We start from the raw sequence: 18,934 nt of genomic DNA, 5'->3' as shown, positions 1-18,934 counted from the left end.
ATGCAGGCCAACCATGTCTTCATTCCTATCTAAGCTGCCCTACTGACTCTTCTTCACAGGACTTTCTCTACCATATCCCCATGCTGCACACCTTTACCACACCCACTCACTCTTCAGTCCCCTTTTATATGTTGGCTTCCAACCAGTAGAACATAGATTCTTTGAGCACAGAGACTGTCTTTCTGCCTGAATTTGTATTCCCAGTGCTTAGCACCATGCCTGGCACTTAAAAATTGCTTAATAATAATTTCTTCATTTGAGTAGCTTGTCTTTATCTGGAGACAAAACTCCTTACATAAAAATAGAGAGAAAATAAGCAAGGTCCCAATAGAGTCAGAATCTCCAGAGGATAGCAATGTCAGTTGACCAGGCATCAACGAGATAGGGGGGAGGGAAGAAGGGATAACTTCACCACCTCCCACACCACAACAAACAGGTATGTCCAAACAAGTGGCAAATTCTATACAGTAGGATTCCTCCTAAGTGGGTGAATGAACTAGACAGGGCTTCAGCTGCTCGTGATTATTTTGCCTTCGGATGATCACAGAATCCATCCTTTCCTTATGTCCTCTACTTAAAGATTAAATATTTTTTGGATTTGTCCTGGGCCTCAAGGCCCTCACTCCCTTGATATTTCAGTCTCTTCTTCAAACTGGGGAAAATTATATTTCTCTTCAACTCCCAGGATGATAAGGGCTATGCTTCTTTTGTATTGCCTTTAGTGACTACCAGAATTCTGTGTACCTAAAAGGAATGAGCACTCAGACTTACTGAATGAATGAGTCTGTGGAATGATGAAGTAGTAGCAACCAGTGGAATGAAAGTGCTGCATTATCCTACTTTTGAATAAACATAGTTTCCCTTCTTTCCCTGAATTCTGACCCTTTTCCAATTGGGCTCCATGCACAATGCCCTTTCATCAATTTCTCCACCTCACACTGGTAAAGCTTAAAGGTATCAAATCAGTGATCTAATGATGTAACAGATGTGGTAAGTGTTTAAAAAATAGAAATAGTGCGATGAAAAGTTCATTAATAATCCTTTCAAGATATAATGGAAAACCTCTTTGTTATTTAACTACAGGTGCCTCTGATGGCATATCCTCTCTTGATTTATTCATTTGTAATCATATTTTATAGTAAATCATTATGTATTTTAGCAATGTCTTAAATCAGCAGCTATTTCTGCTCAAAACAAGCAGATATTATGGCCTTCCTTTTGCAGAAAGGAAAAACTAAGGCATGAAGTAACAAAGAAGGTCTCAGGCAAATCCAAAAAAAGGAATTGGACTCAGACCCATAGAAACTTGGAGATAGAAGGGATATCAGAAACTATTTAGCGAAATCCATACATGAATGAGAATTTCCATGATGTGTCCAACAAATGTTCATCCAGTCTTCACTTAATATGTCAAGTAAGGGGGGAAAATATAGCAGTGTAATGCTATAATTCCCCACCCCCCCAAAAAAAACCACCCTTCCCCATGCCAGCAGTCCATTCTACTTTTCTGTAGCTTTAATTGTTTGGGGAGGGCAGCTAATAATGTAGTAGATAGAATGCCAGCCTGGAGTCAGGAAGATTCTTCTTACTAACTGTGTGACCCTGGGCAAGTCACTTAACTCCATTTGCTTTTCTTCCTCATCTGTAAAAATAAGCTGGAGAAGGAACTGGTAAACAACTCCAGTATCATTCCCAAGAAAAACCCGAAATGGGGTCACAAAGAGTCAGACACCACTGAAATGATTAAACAGCCACAACAAAAAAATGTTAGGGAATTTTTCCTAATATCAAGCCTCTTTATAACTTCCAAATATTGTTTCTAGTTTTGCCTTCTGATCTGGGCCAAGCAGAATAAATGTTTCTCTTTGTGTTTTCATAATTTCATTCTTTAGAGCTTCCATACTTGATTTCTTCCTAAGAATTTCATCCATGTAATGCTAGCTATTCTTTCTTGGAACCATTCAAAATGTTCCCTCCCAAAATATAAAGTACATGTCAGACACTCTAAGACTGACATATACAGACCCAAAACATCCCACACAACAGTTTCCCAAGTTATAAAATGTGTAAGCAGTCCACCTCATTGGGGTGCAGTAGCACTAATATGGTGGTAAAGGAGGTTCCCTGTGTGTGGGGGGAATTCTATGATAATGATGGGGCCCATCAGTGGGAGACTGACAGGTAGGACACAGCAGACTTCCTCTGCCCATGGCAACAACATGAGAGAAGGGCTTGGTCAGTGATTTTTTACTTCCTCCTGAAACTATGCCTTAAGTCCACAACTGACCCCACAAATATCCCCTAGATCTCTCTTGTTGGTACTATAAGACAAAGCTTCAGTGGCCCATATTATTTATATCTCTGCACATACCTACTTACTTTTTTTCTATTTCTTATTTTTCCTTTCCCCTTGTTCTTTTTATTCTTCTTTCTGTAAAGGTCACATTGACTGAGTAATACTCAAACTAATAATGGTTTTTAAGTTTCTTGTTTCTCGGGAACTAGTTATTGATATAAATCCATTAGATAAAACTAATGTACCACCCTCTCAAACAAAGCTGATAAATGGTCCCACTGGATCATTTTTCCCCTTCAGAGAATTTACTCATACCCTGATCAGAATGTCATGAATTCTCTGTAGGTGAGAAACTGCATGCAACATGAATATTTGATGCGACCCTATAGAGGAATTCACTTTTAGCAAACTAGCATGGGTTCATTTTAGAACAGAAAAATAAAACTTCAGGTTAACAAATAAGAATTCAAAGGTCACGAATCACTGGTAAGCTCTGGGTAGATGAAATTGGATTCTGTATTAATTCCTCCCTAAAAGCTGTATGAAAAAAATGAATATCTTATACAGCACCTAGGAAATATTCCAAATCTGTCTCCAAGGTCTGCAAGCAAATTTAAAATTATTGTTTAAAATCCCATAAACACTGACTATATCACTTGTTTCTGGTTCATGTTCATTTCCAAAATCTAACTCAAGTGCTTCAGATTTCTCTGTAGTTGGAAATTTCAGTCCCTAAGGTTGGTAATAACTGTTACCAGAATGAGAATTATATAGTTATTGGTGTTTTAAAATGAATTGTCTCTGCTGTCGTGATTCACAGGCACTAAAACACTTGTCAAATGAGGCACTTACATTTTTTAAAAGTCAAAGCAAATAAATAAAGGCACATCCATTTAACAATGTAGCAGGGGCTCTGGGTGTCTTTGGGAAGAACCAATACAGTGGTGGACTGGTAAATGTTTAACAACCAGTTCTTAGAGCAAGGAGTAGGGTTGGGGGATAAAATAGTGTATACAATATGTATACTTTTAAGTTAATCTGAATAATTTTTATCCATCACTTTCTTAAATCTAAATCAACAAAACAATAACTGAAATCCTTATTTATAGCATTTGCCAATTTCTGTGGTGTAAATCCTCACACTCGAAATTTAACAATTATCTCTTGGGAACCAGTTCAAGCTGACTCTAGGACACCCCTGAACCAATATCAGATGAAGCCTTTTGGGAGAGGCACTATGTTACAGTGCAAAGGGTACTAGACTTGGAGTCAGGGAAGACCTTGATTCAAGTCTCACGCCAAACTGTAACCAGATTGTGACCCTTAGCAAGTCTCTTAACTTTTCTGTCTCTAAATTAAATATAATTTCTAAGAGCTCTTCTGGTTCTAAGCTCTTAACCCTTCCCCACACTGTGGTACCTCCCTTGTCAATAATAATACAGTTTTATAATATTATATATGAGATAATGCACATTGGCAAGTTTGGGGGAAAGATTTTTATAAAGGTAATTGTGTGCTAAGTGTAGAGAGTGAGTTCTGCTGCTCTTAATCCAAAATTAACCCTAATTTTGTTTGCTCACAGTGATGAACAGATGCAAGGGGCAAACCTAGGACGCAAAGATTTCTGGCGCAAAATGTTCAAATCTCAGAGTGCTGCAAGTGACACGAGTAGCCAGTCAGAGCAGGATACATCAGAGTGTACCACTGCTCACTCAGGGACAACCACTGATAGACGGTCACGCTCACGGTCCCGAAGGATTTCACTCCGGAAGAAACTCAAACTCCCCATAGGTAAAAGTAGGTCTATTTATTTATTTACTTCTTTATTATCTATTTTGTACATAGGTACACTTGCAGCATAAGAGGGGGCTGGAATTCCACCCAATTTAATGGAAAAATATTAATAATTCATCCTGTCAATCAATCAAAAAGCATTCATTAAGCATCTACTATGTACCAGGTAGGGTCCTAAGCAATGGACATGACTATCTTATTTATTTAAAATCCAACCATGCACATTGTCATCCAAGGCATATAGATTGAAGAATTTCTCCTCATTCATATTCTATCATATTGTGGCGCTTTGCCTGTTTTAAAGTATATGCTAGAATTCTTGCTTGACTGAGCTTGGAGAGAATACTGAGCTGTGTTAATAGACTTTGTCTACTGAATAGGAAATTGGCTAAAGAGATCATCTCTCTCGGGCCTAGCGGATGGTGTGGAAGATCTCCTGGACATTAGCTCAGTAGACCGGCTGTCTTTCATCAGGCAAAGTTCAAAGGTAAACTAAGCATCACTTGTTGGGAAAGTTAAATGACCTAATAAAACTTTCAATTCTGGAAATATCATATAATGATAGATTTAGAGCTGAAAGGTCCTTAAAAGTCTTCAAATATAGTTTCTCTTTTTACATATGAAGAAAATGAGAGACACAAGTAGTGAGTGTGAAAGGCAAGATTTGAACCTGGGTCTACCTGATTTCAAGTTTCATCCAGGAGTCCATTGAGGTGTGACTAAAGAGGCCTTTAAATGAACAAATTTGGAAGACATTAAAGAAAAGCAACTGAAACTGACAATGAATAACAAGTAGTCTGTATGCATATACTTGAGAGGCAGCTGATTGGCATGGTAGAGAGCACCTTGAGTTTAGAATCAAGAAGATGATAGCTTAAATCCTGTCTCAGATATTTACCATCTGTGTGACCTGAAACAAATCACTTAATTTCTTCCAGCCTCAGTTTTCTAGTCCGTAAAATGAGAGGCCTTGATGTCCCTTCCAGCTCTGTCTATAATCATGATTTGGCAAGTTTTTAATGTTGAAGATAAATAGTTTATGGGAATCTTACTGTTGTAGAAAGAAAACACACTATTTACAATTTAGAATAAAATCAGTAAAAAAAAAAAAGTTCTACTTTATCTATTGTTATGATCCAAAGCAGAGAAAAACCATCACTTTCATCTTTTTTGCAGTCACTGAAACCCAGCCCTCTTATGATGACATAGTTTCCCTGGCCATCCATTCCAGCACTGGTTGCACTATCACTCATATTCTTCTACTCCCTGATCAGGTTGGAGAATTGGAATGCTCCTTGCTCCCCCTTGCCACTTCTAGAGTCTCGAATGCCATTACTTAGTAATCTCTCCTCCTTTAAGGGTTACTCAATCCATATCTACTACCCAATTAAAATTCTGATAAATGTCATCTACTTACCTCTAAGATACTCTTTCCTCAATGACTTCAATGCCTGGATCATAGCCTTTTTCTCCTCCCCAAATCTTGCCCTTATATGACAGTACTTCAAACACAGCTACATACAGAGATGGTCATAACCTTGGTTTTACCTTCACTCCCAATTTCCATTTCTGAGTTCATGAATTGAAATTCCTTTATTTTTTGCAACCTGTTATCATTCTACCTCCACTCTGCCTTGCAACTCCAAACCTGGTTCTTTGAATTGTCTTTGACCTCTGCTTCCTCTACCCATAAACTATTTCTCAGGCCATCACCCCTGCACTGACTGCACTCACCTTCCCCTAGATAAACTAGTTCAACTCTCCATTATCCTTTTCTCTTAAGTCCCCTGCCCCCTCATCCTAGCACCAATCTTGCACTGCCAAGCCACAATCTTGGATTATTCCCACCAAGTACCGCCTTCATTTCAACATATACACTGCTGAATGAAGCTGGAGAAAAATTGCAAAACCATGCTTATGAGCTCCACTACTAATTTATGTTACATAATTTGAACTGGGCCCTCAGGCAAGGCAATACTTTTTATACCTCCCAACTGATTCACTATCCCATTGATCATAAAATCTTTTCATCCCTCCTAAAACCTCTCATGACTGAAAACCTTTACTTTTTATTTCACTGGAAAAAAATTGAGGCCATTTGCAGAGAGCTCCCTCTTCTCCTCATCTCATCTTACTTTGGTCACATAGCACTATCTTTCCCATCACCCCAGCCTCACAGGAAGAGGTGACCCTTTATATGGACAGGTTATCCCATTCCATCCAATCTTCTCTAGCAAATTGGCTCCTCTGTCATCCTTCTGTGATTAATCTTTGATCTCTCCTTCTCCTTCTCCTCCTCCTCCTCCTCCTTCTTCTCCTCCTCCTCCTCCTCCTCCTCCTCCTCCTTCTTCTTCTTCTTCTTCTTCTTCTTCTCCTTCTTCTCCTTCTTCTCCTCCTTCTCCTTCTCCTTCTCCTTCTCCTTCTCCTTCTCCTTCTCCTTCTCCTTCTCCTTCTCCTTCTCCTTCTCCTTCTCCTTCTCCTTCTTCTTCTCCTTCTTCTTCTTCTTCTTCTTCTTCTTCTTCTTCTTCTTCTTCTTCTTCTTCTTCTTCTTCTTCTTCTTCTTCTTCTTCTTCTTCTTCTTCTTCTTCTTCTTCTCTCTCTCAACTTTTTTGTAATCTGGCTTCCATCCTCATCATTCAACTGACAATACTGCCTCCAAAGTTACCAATGATCACTTAATTGCCAAATCAAATGCCTTTTCTCAATCCTCATCTTGACCTCTCTGCAGCACCTGAATTCAGTTCCTTTGATTCTATTCAGTGATCTTTCCACTTCACCATGGGCATTATTTTCTAACCTTTTCTAATCCATGACATACCTGTGAATTTGCTGGGATACTTCCAGTCTGTCACGTGTTAGTTCAATCACCCAGTCAACAAGTACACATATCCCTCTAAACATATTTCATACATACACACACATATACACACATACATACACCTACACATATACATACATATACACATATACATACATATACCATTCATATACTCTCTTTGCTCACCAGTCATTATAAATACATTTACTCTCTACCCTTCATGGTCAGAAATTGCCAGAAGGAAGTGAGGAAACTCATGATAAAGCAACACACCAAGGACCTCATAAGATTCCAGCATTACATTAAACTGGTAGGGGAAGAGAAAGGTTAGACAGCTGTTAACAAAGGGTATCATTCAAGTAGTATGTGAGTTTGTTCTCTTTAGAACTGGTTTATGATGCAAAAATGCCTTTGTTTCTTTCATAAATTATTTATTAGCATTTTCCTTCCTTAATATCTTGTTAAAAGTGGTGTTCTTTATGTTACTTCTGTGAAGTTTTTGCTAAAGGAAATAAGGGTAAGTAGTTGGTTGAATAAGTAGTGGATCTGGAATCAGAGAATCAATGTCAAAAATTTAGTATAAAATAAATAATTTTTTAAAGCCTACCTCTGGGGCAGCTAGGTGGCACAGTGGATAAAGCACTGGTCCTGGATTCAGGAGGACCTGAGTTCAAGTCCAGCCTCAGACACTAAACACTTACTAGCTGGGTGACCTTGGGCAAGTCACTTAACCCTCATTGCCTCGCCAAAAAAAAAGGCTACCTCTGATGTTGATGTAATCATGGGCAAGCCATTGAATGTCGCTAGACCTTAGTAATGCCCATGATGAGGTGGAAAGAGCACTGAAAGGGCAGCTAGATGGCACAGTGGATAGAGCACCAGCCCTGGATTCAGGAGGACCTGAGTTCAAATCCAGCCTCAGATACTTAACATTTACTAGCTGTGTGACTCTGGGCAAGTCACTTAACCCCAATCACCTCACACACACACACACACACACACACACACACACACACACACACACACACACACTAAGAATAGAAAGGGCACTGAATATGGAATAAAAGGAACTGAATTCAGATCCCATCTCTGGAGTTGAAAAATTCAGTGTCTTTTGTGAGGAACAACAAGAAGGCCAGTTCACTCACTGGTTTGTAGAGAGTATATGGATGGGAGTAATGTGAAAGAAGGCTAAGAAGGTAGGAAGGGTCCAGGTTACGGAGACCTGGTCCATCTGTAAAATGAAATAGGACTTGATCTTTGTTGTCTCTTCTGGCTCTAGATTCAATAAACATTTATTAAGCACCTACTATGTGCCAGGCACTGTGTTAAGCACTGGGTATAGAAAAAGAGACAAAATGCAGTCCCTACCCTCATGGAACTTACAATCCAATGGAGGAGACAACATGCAGACAAATTATTCAAAAGAAGCTATATACAGAATAAATGGGAAATAATTAACAGAAGGTATAAGAATTGAGGAGTTGGAGCAGGCTTCCTATAGTTGGTGGGATTTTAGTTGGGATTTGCAGGAATCCAAGGAGATTAATAGTCAGAATGGAGGAGGGAGAGCATTTCAGGCATGGGGATCAGCCAGAGAGAATGCCCAGAGCTGAGAGATAGAATATCTTGTTCATGGAATAGCCAGGAAGCCAGGGTCACTGAACCAAAGAGGATGTGTTGAGGAATAAGGTATAAGAAGACTGGAGAGGTAGGAAGGGACTAGGTTCTGAAGAGCTCTGAATGCCAAACAGAGCATTTGTATTTGCTCCTGGAGGCAATAAGAAGCCACTATCTCTGCTCTGGGATCTTTTCCTTAACTTGGGGTCAGTTCTTATTGTTTGTTTCAATCAATTAACATGCATTTATTAAGACCTATTATATACCAGGCAATGCTAGTTCCTGGGGATGCAAAATGTTGTTGTTGTTGTTTTTTTTAATTCCAAACTTAGTAACCATAAGCCAAAAGAAGTTTTCAAATGAACAAAGAAGATTTTTCAATTGCTCAGAATAAGACCACAATCTCCAAATTATTTAATAATGTGTATAACATTTACTTTAGAGAGGAAATCTGGTTTAGTAAATAGAGAGCTGACCTGTAAGTCCAAAAGAACTTGGTTTCCAGACTTGCCTCTGATATACTGGAAAGCCACTTAAACTTTCAACACCCCAGGTGACTCTCTAAGATTATAAATTGCCAAACAGTGGTGGCTCTGCATTGGTTAATGGAGTTTTCTCACTGGTTCCCAACATAGATGAAATCACAGCTCTGGAGAAAATAAAGAAGAGAATAAAGAACTTTAACCCTCCAAAAAATGGCAACAAAAAACACATTTTGTTTCCATAAGCCATTCTCATCTTTCATTTTACTTATTTTTTGTAAAAAGTATTTTGTTGATATTATTCCCGTCTTGGAATTTTGAAGTTTAAAAAAAAACTTGAGAATGATTGGGCAAATGAGAAATATGCTTTAATTCTTAGAACAAGAAACATATGATTTCAAAGTTAAGCACAGTGCATTATTGACAAATTATTTTATGCTGAGCCTTTCTAAGAGAATTATTTTACTCTATTTGGCCCTCTTTAGCATTTGATGATGCATTCGAAGTGACTTATGTAAAGGAAGACTGTGGTTTTGCTGTTGAGTTCCCATCCAGGCTCCCTTGAGTGACAAACGAAGAAAATAATACCACCATTGTTCACTTAATAATTTTCTCAATGCTTCATTGTCAAAAATCCAATCTGCTTCCTGGCTGTGGTGCTATTTGTTTTGCAATAACTGTATCAGCATATGAGGATATACTGCAATGATTAACCCAGCTCACTGAAGAGTTCTGAAGGACCTGAAATAAGTTTTTGTGCTAAAAAAAAAATCTTCACTTCCAAGGCAAAGATTAGAGTCAGGCCAGGACATGCTGCCATCTGAGTTAGCTTTATTCTTAAGAATAGTTTTCTGTTTCCTCAGGTTAAGTTCACCAGTGCGGTGAAGCTATCTGAAGGAGGTCCAGGAAGTGGGATGGAGAATGGAAGAGACGATGAAGAGAATTTCTTCAAACGACTTGGTAAATGACATGTAACTCTCAGAAACCCATTTAGGTTTCATCACACTGAAAATAAAATGTATGATTAAATTGAAAAAGTTATGCCTAGTTCTCCTTTTGTTTTTCTTTCCCTTCCTACCTTCCTTCCTTCCTTTCCCTACCTTTTTCTTTATGGTTTTAAAGTATTTTTGTATTTTCCTTCATGTCATTTCTATTGGTTATCTTCCTTTCCCTTGCCATTTTTCTTCCTGATTCAGTTAGGATCATAATACCATAGAATCTGAGAGCTGCAATGGATCTTAAAGGTCATCTGTTTTAACTTTCCATAGATGACAGACAGACAGATATAGACTGATAGACAGATAGACACAGACAGACAGATAGATAGATAGATAGATAGATAGATAGATAGATAGATAGATAGATAGATAGATAGATAGATAGATAGATAGATAGATAGATGTGTATGACTATATACCTATGAATATATACATATGTATTTTAACAACTTCCCTGACAATTTTTTTATCCAGCCTCTCTTTGAATAATTCTAGGGTTAGAAAGCTCATTACTTCACAATGCAGTCTGTTCCTTGATAATATGGCTGAAATATTCCTCCCTGGAACTTTGACCAATTCTACTCTTTATTCATACTCTAAAACTGTAGAGAATAACTTGTGTCTTTCTCATGGCAAACCTTCAAATATTAAAAGACAATATTATCTTTTCCTTTAGTCTTTTCTTGTCTGAGCCAAACATTTCCAGATCCTTTAACTCTTCTTCATGTAACAAGATTTCAATTATTATGGGCATCCCGATTGCTCTCTGGATCAATTACAAGTTAAAAAGTTCTTGTAGAAAATGTACCCACAACTGAACATAATATTGCAAATATAGCCATATTGGGATACAGTGGAACTATTACTTCCACTGTTCTCTGTGTATACATGCATGCATGCATATATACATGCATACATACATACTTATACTGGCTTAGGCTGCATTATTTTTAGGGCAAAAGGGGAGGGAGGGAAGGAAAGGTAGAAAAGGAAAAAAATTGTAGTGCCAGTGTAATGCCAGGCATTGCACGAAGCACTTTTTAACAAATATGATAACATTTGATCAAAATACTATTTCATGGCATTCATATACTATAGTTTATTCAGTCATTCCCCAACTGAATGATAATCACTTTGTTTCAAGTTTTCTTTTTTTTTCTTTTTTTGCTACAATTAAAAAGATAATCAGCAATATTTTCATATATATGGGGGATTTTTTCTATTTTGTTTTTTTTTTACCTTCTTGGGCTTTATGTCCAATGGTGGAATTGCTCAGAGTGTGAATAACTTAATGACATCTCTTATATTATTTCACATTGTTATACAGAAGTTAACCTAAATTGGAGCTCTACCAAGAGTTATTCATCTGTCTGTCTTTCTAAAGCCCATTCAACATTGCTGATTTCCATTTTTTTTATCCTCTTTTACAAACTTATGACATTATGCTATAAGATTTTAATAGCTTTCATGGCTGTCATAACAACTGAATGTATGTAAAGCTTAAAGACACCCTAGTTATTTTTAGACAAATTGCTATCTGGTAACTCCTCCCACATATTGTGTTTCTGAAGTTGATTTTTTAAACCTAAATATAAAATTTTACATTTATCCCTACTGATTTCATCTTTTTAGTTTCAGCACAATTCCTTTTGAATCCTCACTTTGTCATACAATGTGTTAAGATATCCTCTCTGCTTTAGGACCTCTTTAAGTTTATATATATATATATATATATATATATATATATATATATATATATATATATTTACATATACACATACATATATGTATGTATGTATGTATATATGCCATCTAAGCCTTTATCCAAATTATTGAGAAAAAACCATTTAAAAGCACAGAACCAAGCATGGAGAGATGACCAAGGCACACTCAGTTGGACACCTACTTCCAAGCTTCGCTAGCCAATCAACCAGTACTGAACTCTCATCTAGCCCATATCTCTCCATATTTTTCACCAGGGTAGCATGAGACTTTATTGGGACTTTTGTAGAAATCTAGGTAATCTCTTTATACAGCATTCTTTAGATCTACCCATCTACTAGCTCTAGTAAAAAAGAGAAAAGAAAAAAGAAATGAGGTTAGCAAAGCATGATCTGTTATGCAGTTAGGACATATCAAGGAATTTGGGACTATTAAAGTTTAAACTGGCTAGCTAAACTAAAGGACATGGGTCTGGGGTAACTCTCCTTGATAAGCTAAAAATAAGAGATAAGCCCATTAGGCATGGCTGCTGCCTGATCACTGCCAGGGGACAGAGATAACTCCAGAATTCAGGACCACCACCCCATCCCCAAAGGGAACTTTCCATTGTCAGGTGGTGACCCCATTCAATCACCCCACATACCATCTATAAAAGCTTTTGCCTTTCTCCTTTTCGAGGAGATAGATCTCAGAGAATCATGTCTCTGAACCATCTCCCTTTGAAAGAAGTCCTTGACTCCTCTCTTGGTCTCCTTTCTCTAGAACCTAAATAAAAGATTATTTTATTCTAATTGGATTTGTGTGCAAGAGGGTGTAATCCTTTAAAGAGGAATACCTAAAGACCCCAACCACAAATTTCCCCCATGACAATGTGTCCTTTTATGGCATAGTAATATTTATTTTAATATATTTTTATTTCATTAAATATTTACCAGTTACATGTAAAATTTTTAATAATCATTAAAAAAAAATTTTTGAGTTCAAGATTCTCTCTCTGATCTCTTCTTTGTTTTTTTGTGAGGCAATTGGGGTTAAGTGACTTGCCCAGGATCACACAGCTAGTAAGTGTTAAGTGTCTGAGGTAAGATTTGAACTCAGGTCCTCCTGACTCCACGGCCGGTGCTCTATGCACTGCACCACCTAGCTGCCCCTCTTTGATCTCTTCTTAATGAAGTTATTCTGGCTCCTTATGTTCACTGTTTACTTTTCTAGATGTTCACTAATCTTCCTTTTTGTAATATTTTCAAGAATTTTGCTAAAAATAGAAATCAATATAAATAACCTGCAGTTTTAACTTTTCATTCTCGTTTCCTTTTTGAAAACCAAGACAATACCTCCCCTTAACCAGTCTTGTAGTATTTCTATTCTCCACCATCTTCCAGAGAACTTCCTATGGGGCAGAGTTACCTTAAACCCATCAAAGTCACCTAAATGGTTTCTAGATTCTTTATAGTCTTACTTATCTTAGGTAACAGCTATTAGTAATTTTCATTCTGTCCTTTGCAGTTCAAAGAATATTCTTTTTAAGAAAAGAAGAAAAATAAGAATTAAATAATTTTTCTTTGTACCATCTCTCATTCTTGTCTCATCCACCCCAAACCATGTCTTATCCCTTTGATTTTCTTTCCCACACTACAATAACCCCCCCACCCTTTTAAAACTATATTTCACTTCCCTGGCCAGCTAAAGGTCATACTTGTCTTTAGCACTCCTCACCCTGTTCTTACAGGACTGTGCCATGCTCTTGTACTACTGTCCCATTATCTGCTCTTGCTCTTCTCTTCCATGTATGGCTATTAAAGCTTTGAGTTAATTGGGGGATTTCCTGCTCAGTCACATCCATCTCTTCAAAAAAGCTCCCTTTTTCCCCTGTTATCAAATTGATTCTCTTTGAATCTTGAGAATTCCATTCTTTTTTTTTTTTTTTTGCGGGGCAATGGGGGTTAAGTGACTTGCCCAGGGTCACACAGCTAGTAAGTGTTAAGTGTCTGAGGCCAGATTTGAACTCAGGTACTCCTGAATCCAGGGCCAGTGCTTTAACCACTGCGCCATCTAGCTGCCCTGAGAATTCCATTCTTAAAAGCTTTCCATTCCTCCTACACCTACTTCTATGCTAGAATTTTCATTCTTTAGGATTTTTCCTGTATTCTGAGCCTCAGATCATATCCTGTGACCCATGTTGTACTATATGTATCCCTTATATATTTTAAAACAAAATCGAATTTTTATTTGCTATCACATTCACTGAATAGCTGCAATCTCAGTCAATAGGTGTGCTTAGATCAGCACTTACAACAGTACCTGCCACATATTCGGTGCCTAATAAATATTTATTGATAGATATTTATCAGTTATTGATTTAGGTTAGAAAAGAGGGAATGGAGGGGAAGCTAGGTGGTGTAGTGGATAAAGCACCGGCCCTGGATTCAGGAGGACCTGAGTTCAAATCCGGTCTCAGATACTTGACACTTACAAGCTGTGTGACCCTGGGCAGGTCACTTAACCCTCATTGCCCCACCAAAATTTAGAAAAAAAAAGTTATTTGAAGAAAAGAGGGAATGGGAACAGGAATGACTGAAACAAATTACTTTTATGGCTCTTTTAAGTCTCTGCTCCAATTTTCTCTCCCACTGGATGTTGTCTACCTCTTCAGGTTGCCACAGTTTTGATGACCATCTAACCTCCAACCAGGAGGGGACGAAATATAAGAACGTAGTGAATCTGGGAGCAATTAGACAAGGCATGAAGAGATTTCAGTTTTTGTTAAACTGCTGTGAACCAGGTACTATTCCTGATGCCTCCATCCTGGCAGCTGCCCTAGATCTGGTAAGTAATTTCAAGGTTCTAACCAACCCTTTCCTCATTTTCCAACTGATGCTGTCAGCTGAGATCAGCACAAATAGTGAAACCCCAAGATTTCTCTTCATGTCAAAGCAAAGCGTGAGCAAAATGGCCCTTGAATGGAAATATTTCAGTTTAGGTAAACACTTCCATATGTGATTTAAGTTCACTTTCCAATTCTTATAAGTTACCTTCTACTTTTGAAACTATTAAGAATTGTGATATACTGATAACACTAATAAATCCCATGATATGAAATTTTAAAACTTGAGGAAAGAGCCTTTCTGGCAATTTTTGTATTTATTAAAACTAAAGCAGATGAAAACTTGGTAAAAAACTGGTACTCTTCAATACAATTATAACTGTACCTTCATAGATATCGTATTTCTATAAGAGGCATAAGAGAGCATAAAGTTTATATCCCCCTCCCATTTTACAGATAAGGACCTCAGAGAGGTTAAATAAGGTCCAGGTCACGCATATATTTACATATAGTAAACAGCAGAGCTAATAGTGGAATCCAGGTCTTCTGATTCTAAATTGGATGCTTTTTCCACTTCATCAGATTAAATTCTTGCCTAGGGTTTTAATTAAAATGGATTTAAAAGTTCCTAGAACTATCTTAATTTCTATGTCATACCTTGGAAATCATCCAACCCTAATAATGTAACTCATTGATCGAACTAAATCTTATGTTAGGCAAAGTCTTTCCCTTTGTTCAAAAATAACATTTCACCCTCCAAAAACCCCAAATGCAGGGGCAGCTAGGTGGTGCAGTGGCCCTGGATTCAGGAGGACCTGAGTTCAAATCCGGCCTCAGACACTTAACACTTACTAGCTGTGTGATCCTGGGCAAGTCACTTAACCCCAATTGCCTCACCAAAAAACAAACAAAAAAACAAAAATGCTAGGCATTCCTATCACGTAAGATGTTTAATTGCATTCACAAAGTGACAGAATCTCAGAATTGGAAAAAGCATCAAATGCCCCTAATGTTATAGGAGTGCCCCTCTTACAAAATTGCAAATGGCTGCTTGGCTTCACATGAACTCTCCTGGTGAAGCAGAACTCCTGCCTCCAGAGGCAGCCTATCCTGCTTACATCAAAGTCCAGTCTGCCTCTCAGCAACTTCCATTCACTGCTCTTAGTGGCTCTTTGTAACTTCTATCCATCGGTTTCTTTGTGCTGAGCATAACATTAATGGCTCTTCCATGTAATAGTCTTTCAAATACTTGAAGTCAGTTATGTTCCTTTTGCTAAGATTTCACTAAGCTTCACATTATCAGTTGCTTCCATGGATTTTTCAATGGCATGGTTTCTAGTCCTACCAGGCCTTTTCTGCTCCAGTCCCTCTAAAGTGTCATGCCTGGAACTGATGACAATATTTCAGGTACAATATGATCAGAGAAGTCCATATTTTAAAGAAATTAATTGATCCCTTTGAAGGCATTTTAAAATTTCATCTTTCTTTCTTGAAAGCATGCTATAGTGAATGAAAAATTCAAGATTCCTAAGATTAGAAGAGTGTTTGAAATATCTAGTGTATCCTTCCACCTCCAGGCTAAATTACAGTTAGAGAATCTCAGAGTGTTTGGCAGCTTTTTCTAAACTTCTTTCAGGTGAGAAAGTCAGGTGCCAAAGACTCATTTTCTAGATGACGGGGTGACTGTGAGTGGTTTCTAACTCTGAAATAGGCCAGGGATATTGGTAAGGGCACAGACATGGTGGAACTAAATGGAGGTAAAAGGCTTGGACTTGATCACAAACACTAAGGTAAGAGCCTAATCACAAAACCCAGGATACAAAATTAGATCAAGAATGGATACAGGCTTGAGCTACCTAGGTTATGAATCTCTTTCCCTTGCCAGCAAACCAGATTGGTCCATGAGATTGGATTAGGGTTCAATCTACAGGTGGGGACTTTATATCTTCAAACCAGCAGAGAGTTAGGTGACTTATTTGTTCCCTCATTGACTTAAGTAAGTCTTTGTTAAATTTCTTGGCTTTTAAAAGAGCGGAAGGTGACATCTAGCCTTAAAACATGATTCAGTTAAGAAATATGCAGTAATGATGAATTCTTGACTAATTGTAACACAATTTTGAACTTGATTTTTGTCAGTTATTGTTGAACATCCAAAACTGAATCAATCAAATTTGAAATTTGAGTAAATGTGGATTTTAGCCTATGTTTTTATGCAAATGTTTTTCTGAGGCAAAAGCTTCTGAAGACCTATTGTATCTATTGAAAAAGGAAGTACATGTATAATACAAAGGTTGAAAATCCATTCAAAATGGGCTTAATAGTCAGTCACGTGCTTGTGGCTCTAATATCAGAATATGTTGTTTGCTCAAATGCTTTAATATTGTGCAGTTGTTCCCTGTCCAAATACCTGGACTTGAGTAGGCAGACAGCCATTCTTTGCATTTGTTTTAAATCTAAAGGTTAAACATGGTCTTTTGGTTGAAGAAAATAATTTTCACTACTTTATTTAAAAAAAAAAAAACAGTGGGGGCAGCTAGGTGGCACAGTGGATAAAGCACGGGCCCTGGATTCAGGAGGACCTGAGTTCAAATCTGGCCTCAGACACTTGACACTTACTAGCTCTGTGACCCTGGGCAAGTCACTTAACCCTCATTGCCCTGCCCAAACCTCCCCCCCCAAAAAAACCCACCAGTGACATTTTGTTGTCAGCCATATAATCTAAATGATTTTATTTTTTAGAAAAAAAATCCCCAATAACATTATGAAGATACTGTCAAATAACAGAGTTACAGAAACATAAGTGTGTACAGACTTCTGGAATTTTCATGTTCAAAATTTATGCAAATGAACAGCTTTTTATTTATTTTAAATGTGTCCCCTAGCATTGTTGCTATGACAACTGACAAAAATTGGGTTCAGGTTCAGCCCAACCTCTCCTGACTTTTTTTTTTTGCTAAAAAATTGACAAGAACTGAATGTAATTCCTTTCAAAGATGTTTGATGTTTTTGAAAGGGCCTTCATTTATTGCCAAAGTTTTATGTGTATATGCAAAATTAAGCAGTTATACAAAAAGTCAAGTAATAATGTTAACAATAGCTCATTTTTTTGTAAAAAAAAGTTTTAATATTGATAAAGCCACTTCTTTCCTGACAGGAAATCTGAGTATTATTCTCATCTTACAAATGAGGGAACTGAGGCCCAGCTAGTACAGTGGTTTGCCCAGGTTCATACTCCTAGTAAATGTCAGAATTAATACTTGAACTTTGTTCTTATTCTAAGACTAGCACTCTGTTTACTAGACCAGGCTACAAAATATTTCATCTTAGGAATAATCACTCAGACACACACACACTCTCTCTCTCTAGAAGTATTCTCTGTCAACTACAATATTGCTGCAATATTGGAGTGGACAGAGGGAGGGGAAGCCTGTCAGATGCCTGATACTTTATTCAGGCAAAGAGCTCAATATAGGTTAAGTAATAAATATGAAATCACAAAATTGTGCTCTGCAGCAGACTTGGAGTCAATACATAGTCAGAAACACATCTCTTGTTTGCTGTCAGTGACTTAAAGTAGGTTAGCATGCTGTACTCATTAAAACTGTAGCCTACTACATTAGATATATTATTTATTTTAGTTGAGAGGTCAAAAAGATCCATGTAACTGCCTAAGGGGTGACATACAAGATTAGGTTTTACATAATAGAGTCTGTTTACCACTGTGCTCTGACAATAAAGGCTCAATTAGTAGCCATTTTGGTGTTACAAACTTTAAAACCTCTCAAAATAGGAAAAAAAAAATAGATTCAGTGCTATACTATCCAGCTGACAACAATACTTGCCAGGACTTCCTGACGAAATTAAGTAAGAATTAGATTATTTCACAATTTTCTGCTTTAAAATAGTAGTGGGGACCTGGTCTCTCCATTTTAAAAGATTTTAATTTCAGCCATTTCATTTTGATGAATTTCCCATTGGTGATCAAAGGCTAGAAAACTGGGGTACAACTCAGATAATAAGAAAAGAATAGTGTCCTCCATTTCTGGTTTTGCCACATACCAAAGATCACATAGAAATCCTCAAAAACTTCTCAAAATTAATTTTAATTGACTTCATGTTTATAAATAAATAGAGAAGAAATTTTTTCACATGCATAACACCTGTCAATATAGATAGCTATCATGTTCATCATGCATTTACTGTATATAATTATTATTTTTGAAAGGAGCAGGATTTGAATCACTTTAAAATAACATGGTATTAAAACAAGATTCTACTGTACATTCAGTGTTTTTTTTGAAAGTTCTAAAGTATTGCAAAAATAATCAATTTCCCAACAACCTATTCCCAAATAGGTTGATAATTACTAAAAAAAAAAAA

General features: G+C 37.2%; 1 protein-coding gene across 8 annotated transcripts in view; it reads left to right on the top strand.

Moving 5' to 3' along the window:
• Positions 1 to 18,934, top strand: part of UNC80 (unc-80 homolog, NALCN channel complex subunit) — a 259,417-nt gene that overhangs the window by 88,400 nt on the left and 152,083 nt on the right. For 6 of the 8 annotated variants that reach the window (XM_043991060.1, XM_043991061.1, XM_043991059.1 and 3 more), the window contains 4 exons: positions 3,879 to 4,093; positions 4,471 to 4,577; positions 9,874 to 9,970; positions 14,384 to 14,556. In XM_043991060.1, coding sequence (XP_043846995.1) covers positions 3,879 to 4,093; positions 4,471 to 4,577; positions 9,874 to 9,970; positions 14,384 to 14,556 — 592 coding nt within the window. The remainder of the gene's footprint in view (positions 1 to 3,878; positions 4,094 to 4,470; positions 4,578 to 9,873; positions 9,971 to 14,383; positions 14,557 to 18,934) is intronic. The other 2 variants (XM_043991063.1, XM_043991058.1) reach the window with 1 other exon arrangement.

This window comes from Dromiciops gliroides, chromosome 3 (assembly GCF_019393635.1).
Source record: "Dromiciops gliroides isolate mDroGli1 chromosome 3, mDroGli1.pri, whole genome shotgun sequence".
In the NCBI taxonomy this organism is placed as follows: Eukaryota; Metazoa; Chordata; class Mammalia; order Microbiotheria; family Microbiotheriidae; genus Dromiciops; species Dromiciops gliroides.
This window is presented reverse-complemented; position numbering and strand designations above follow the sequence as displayed.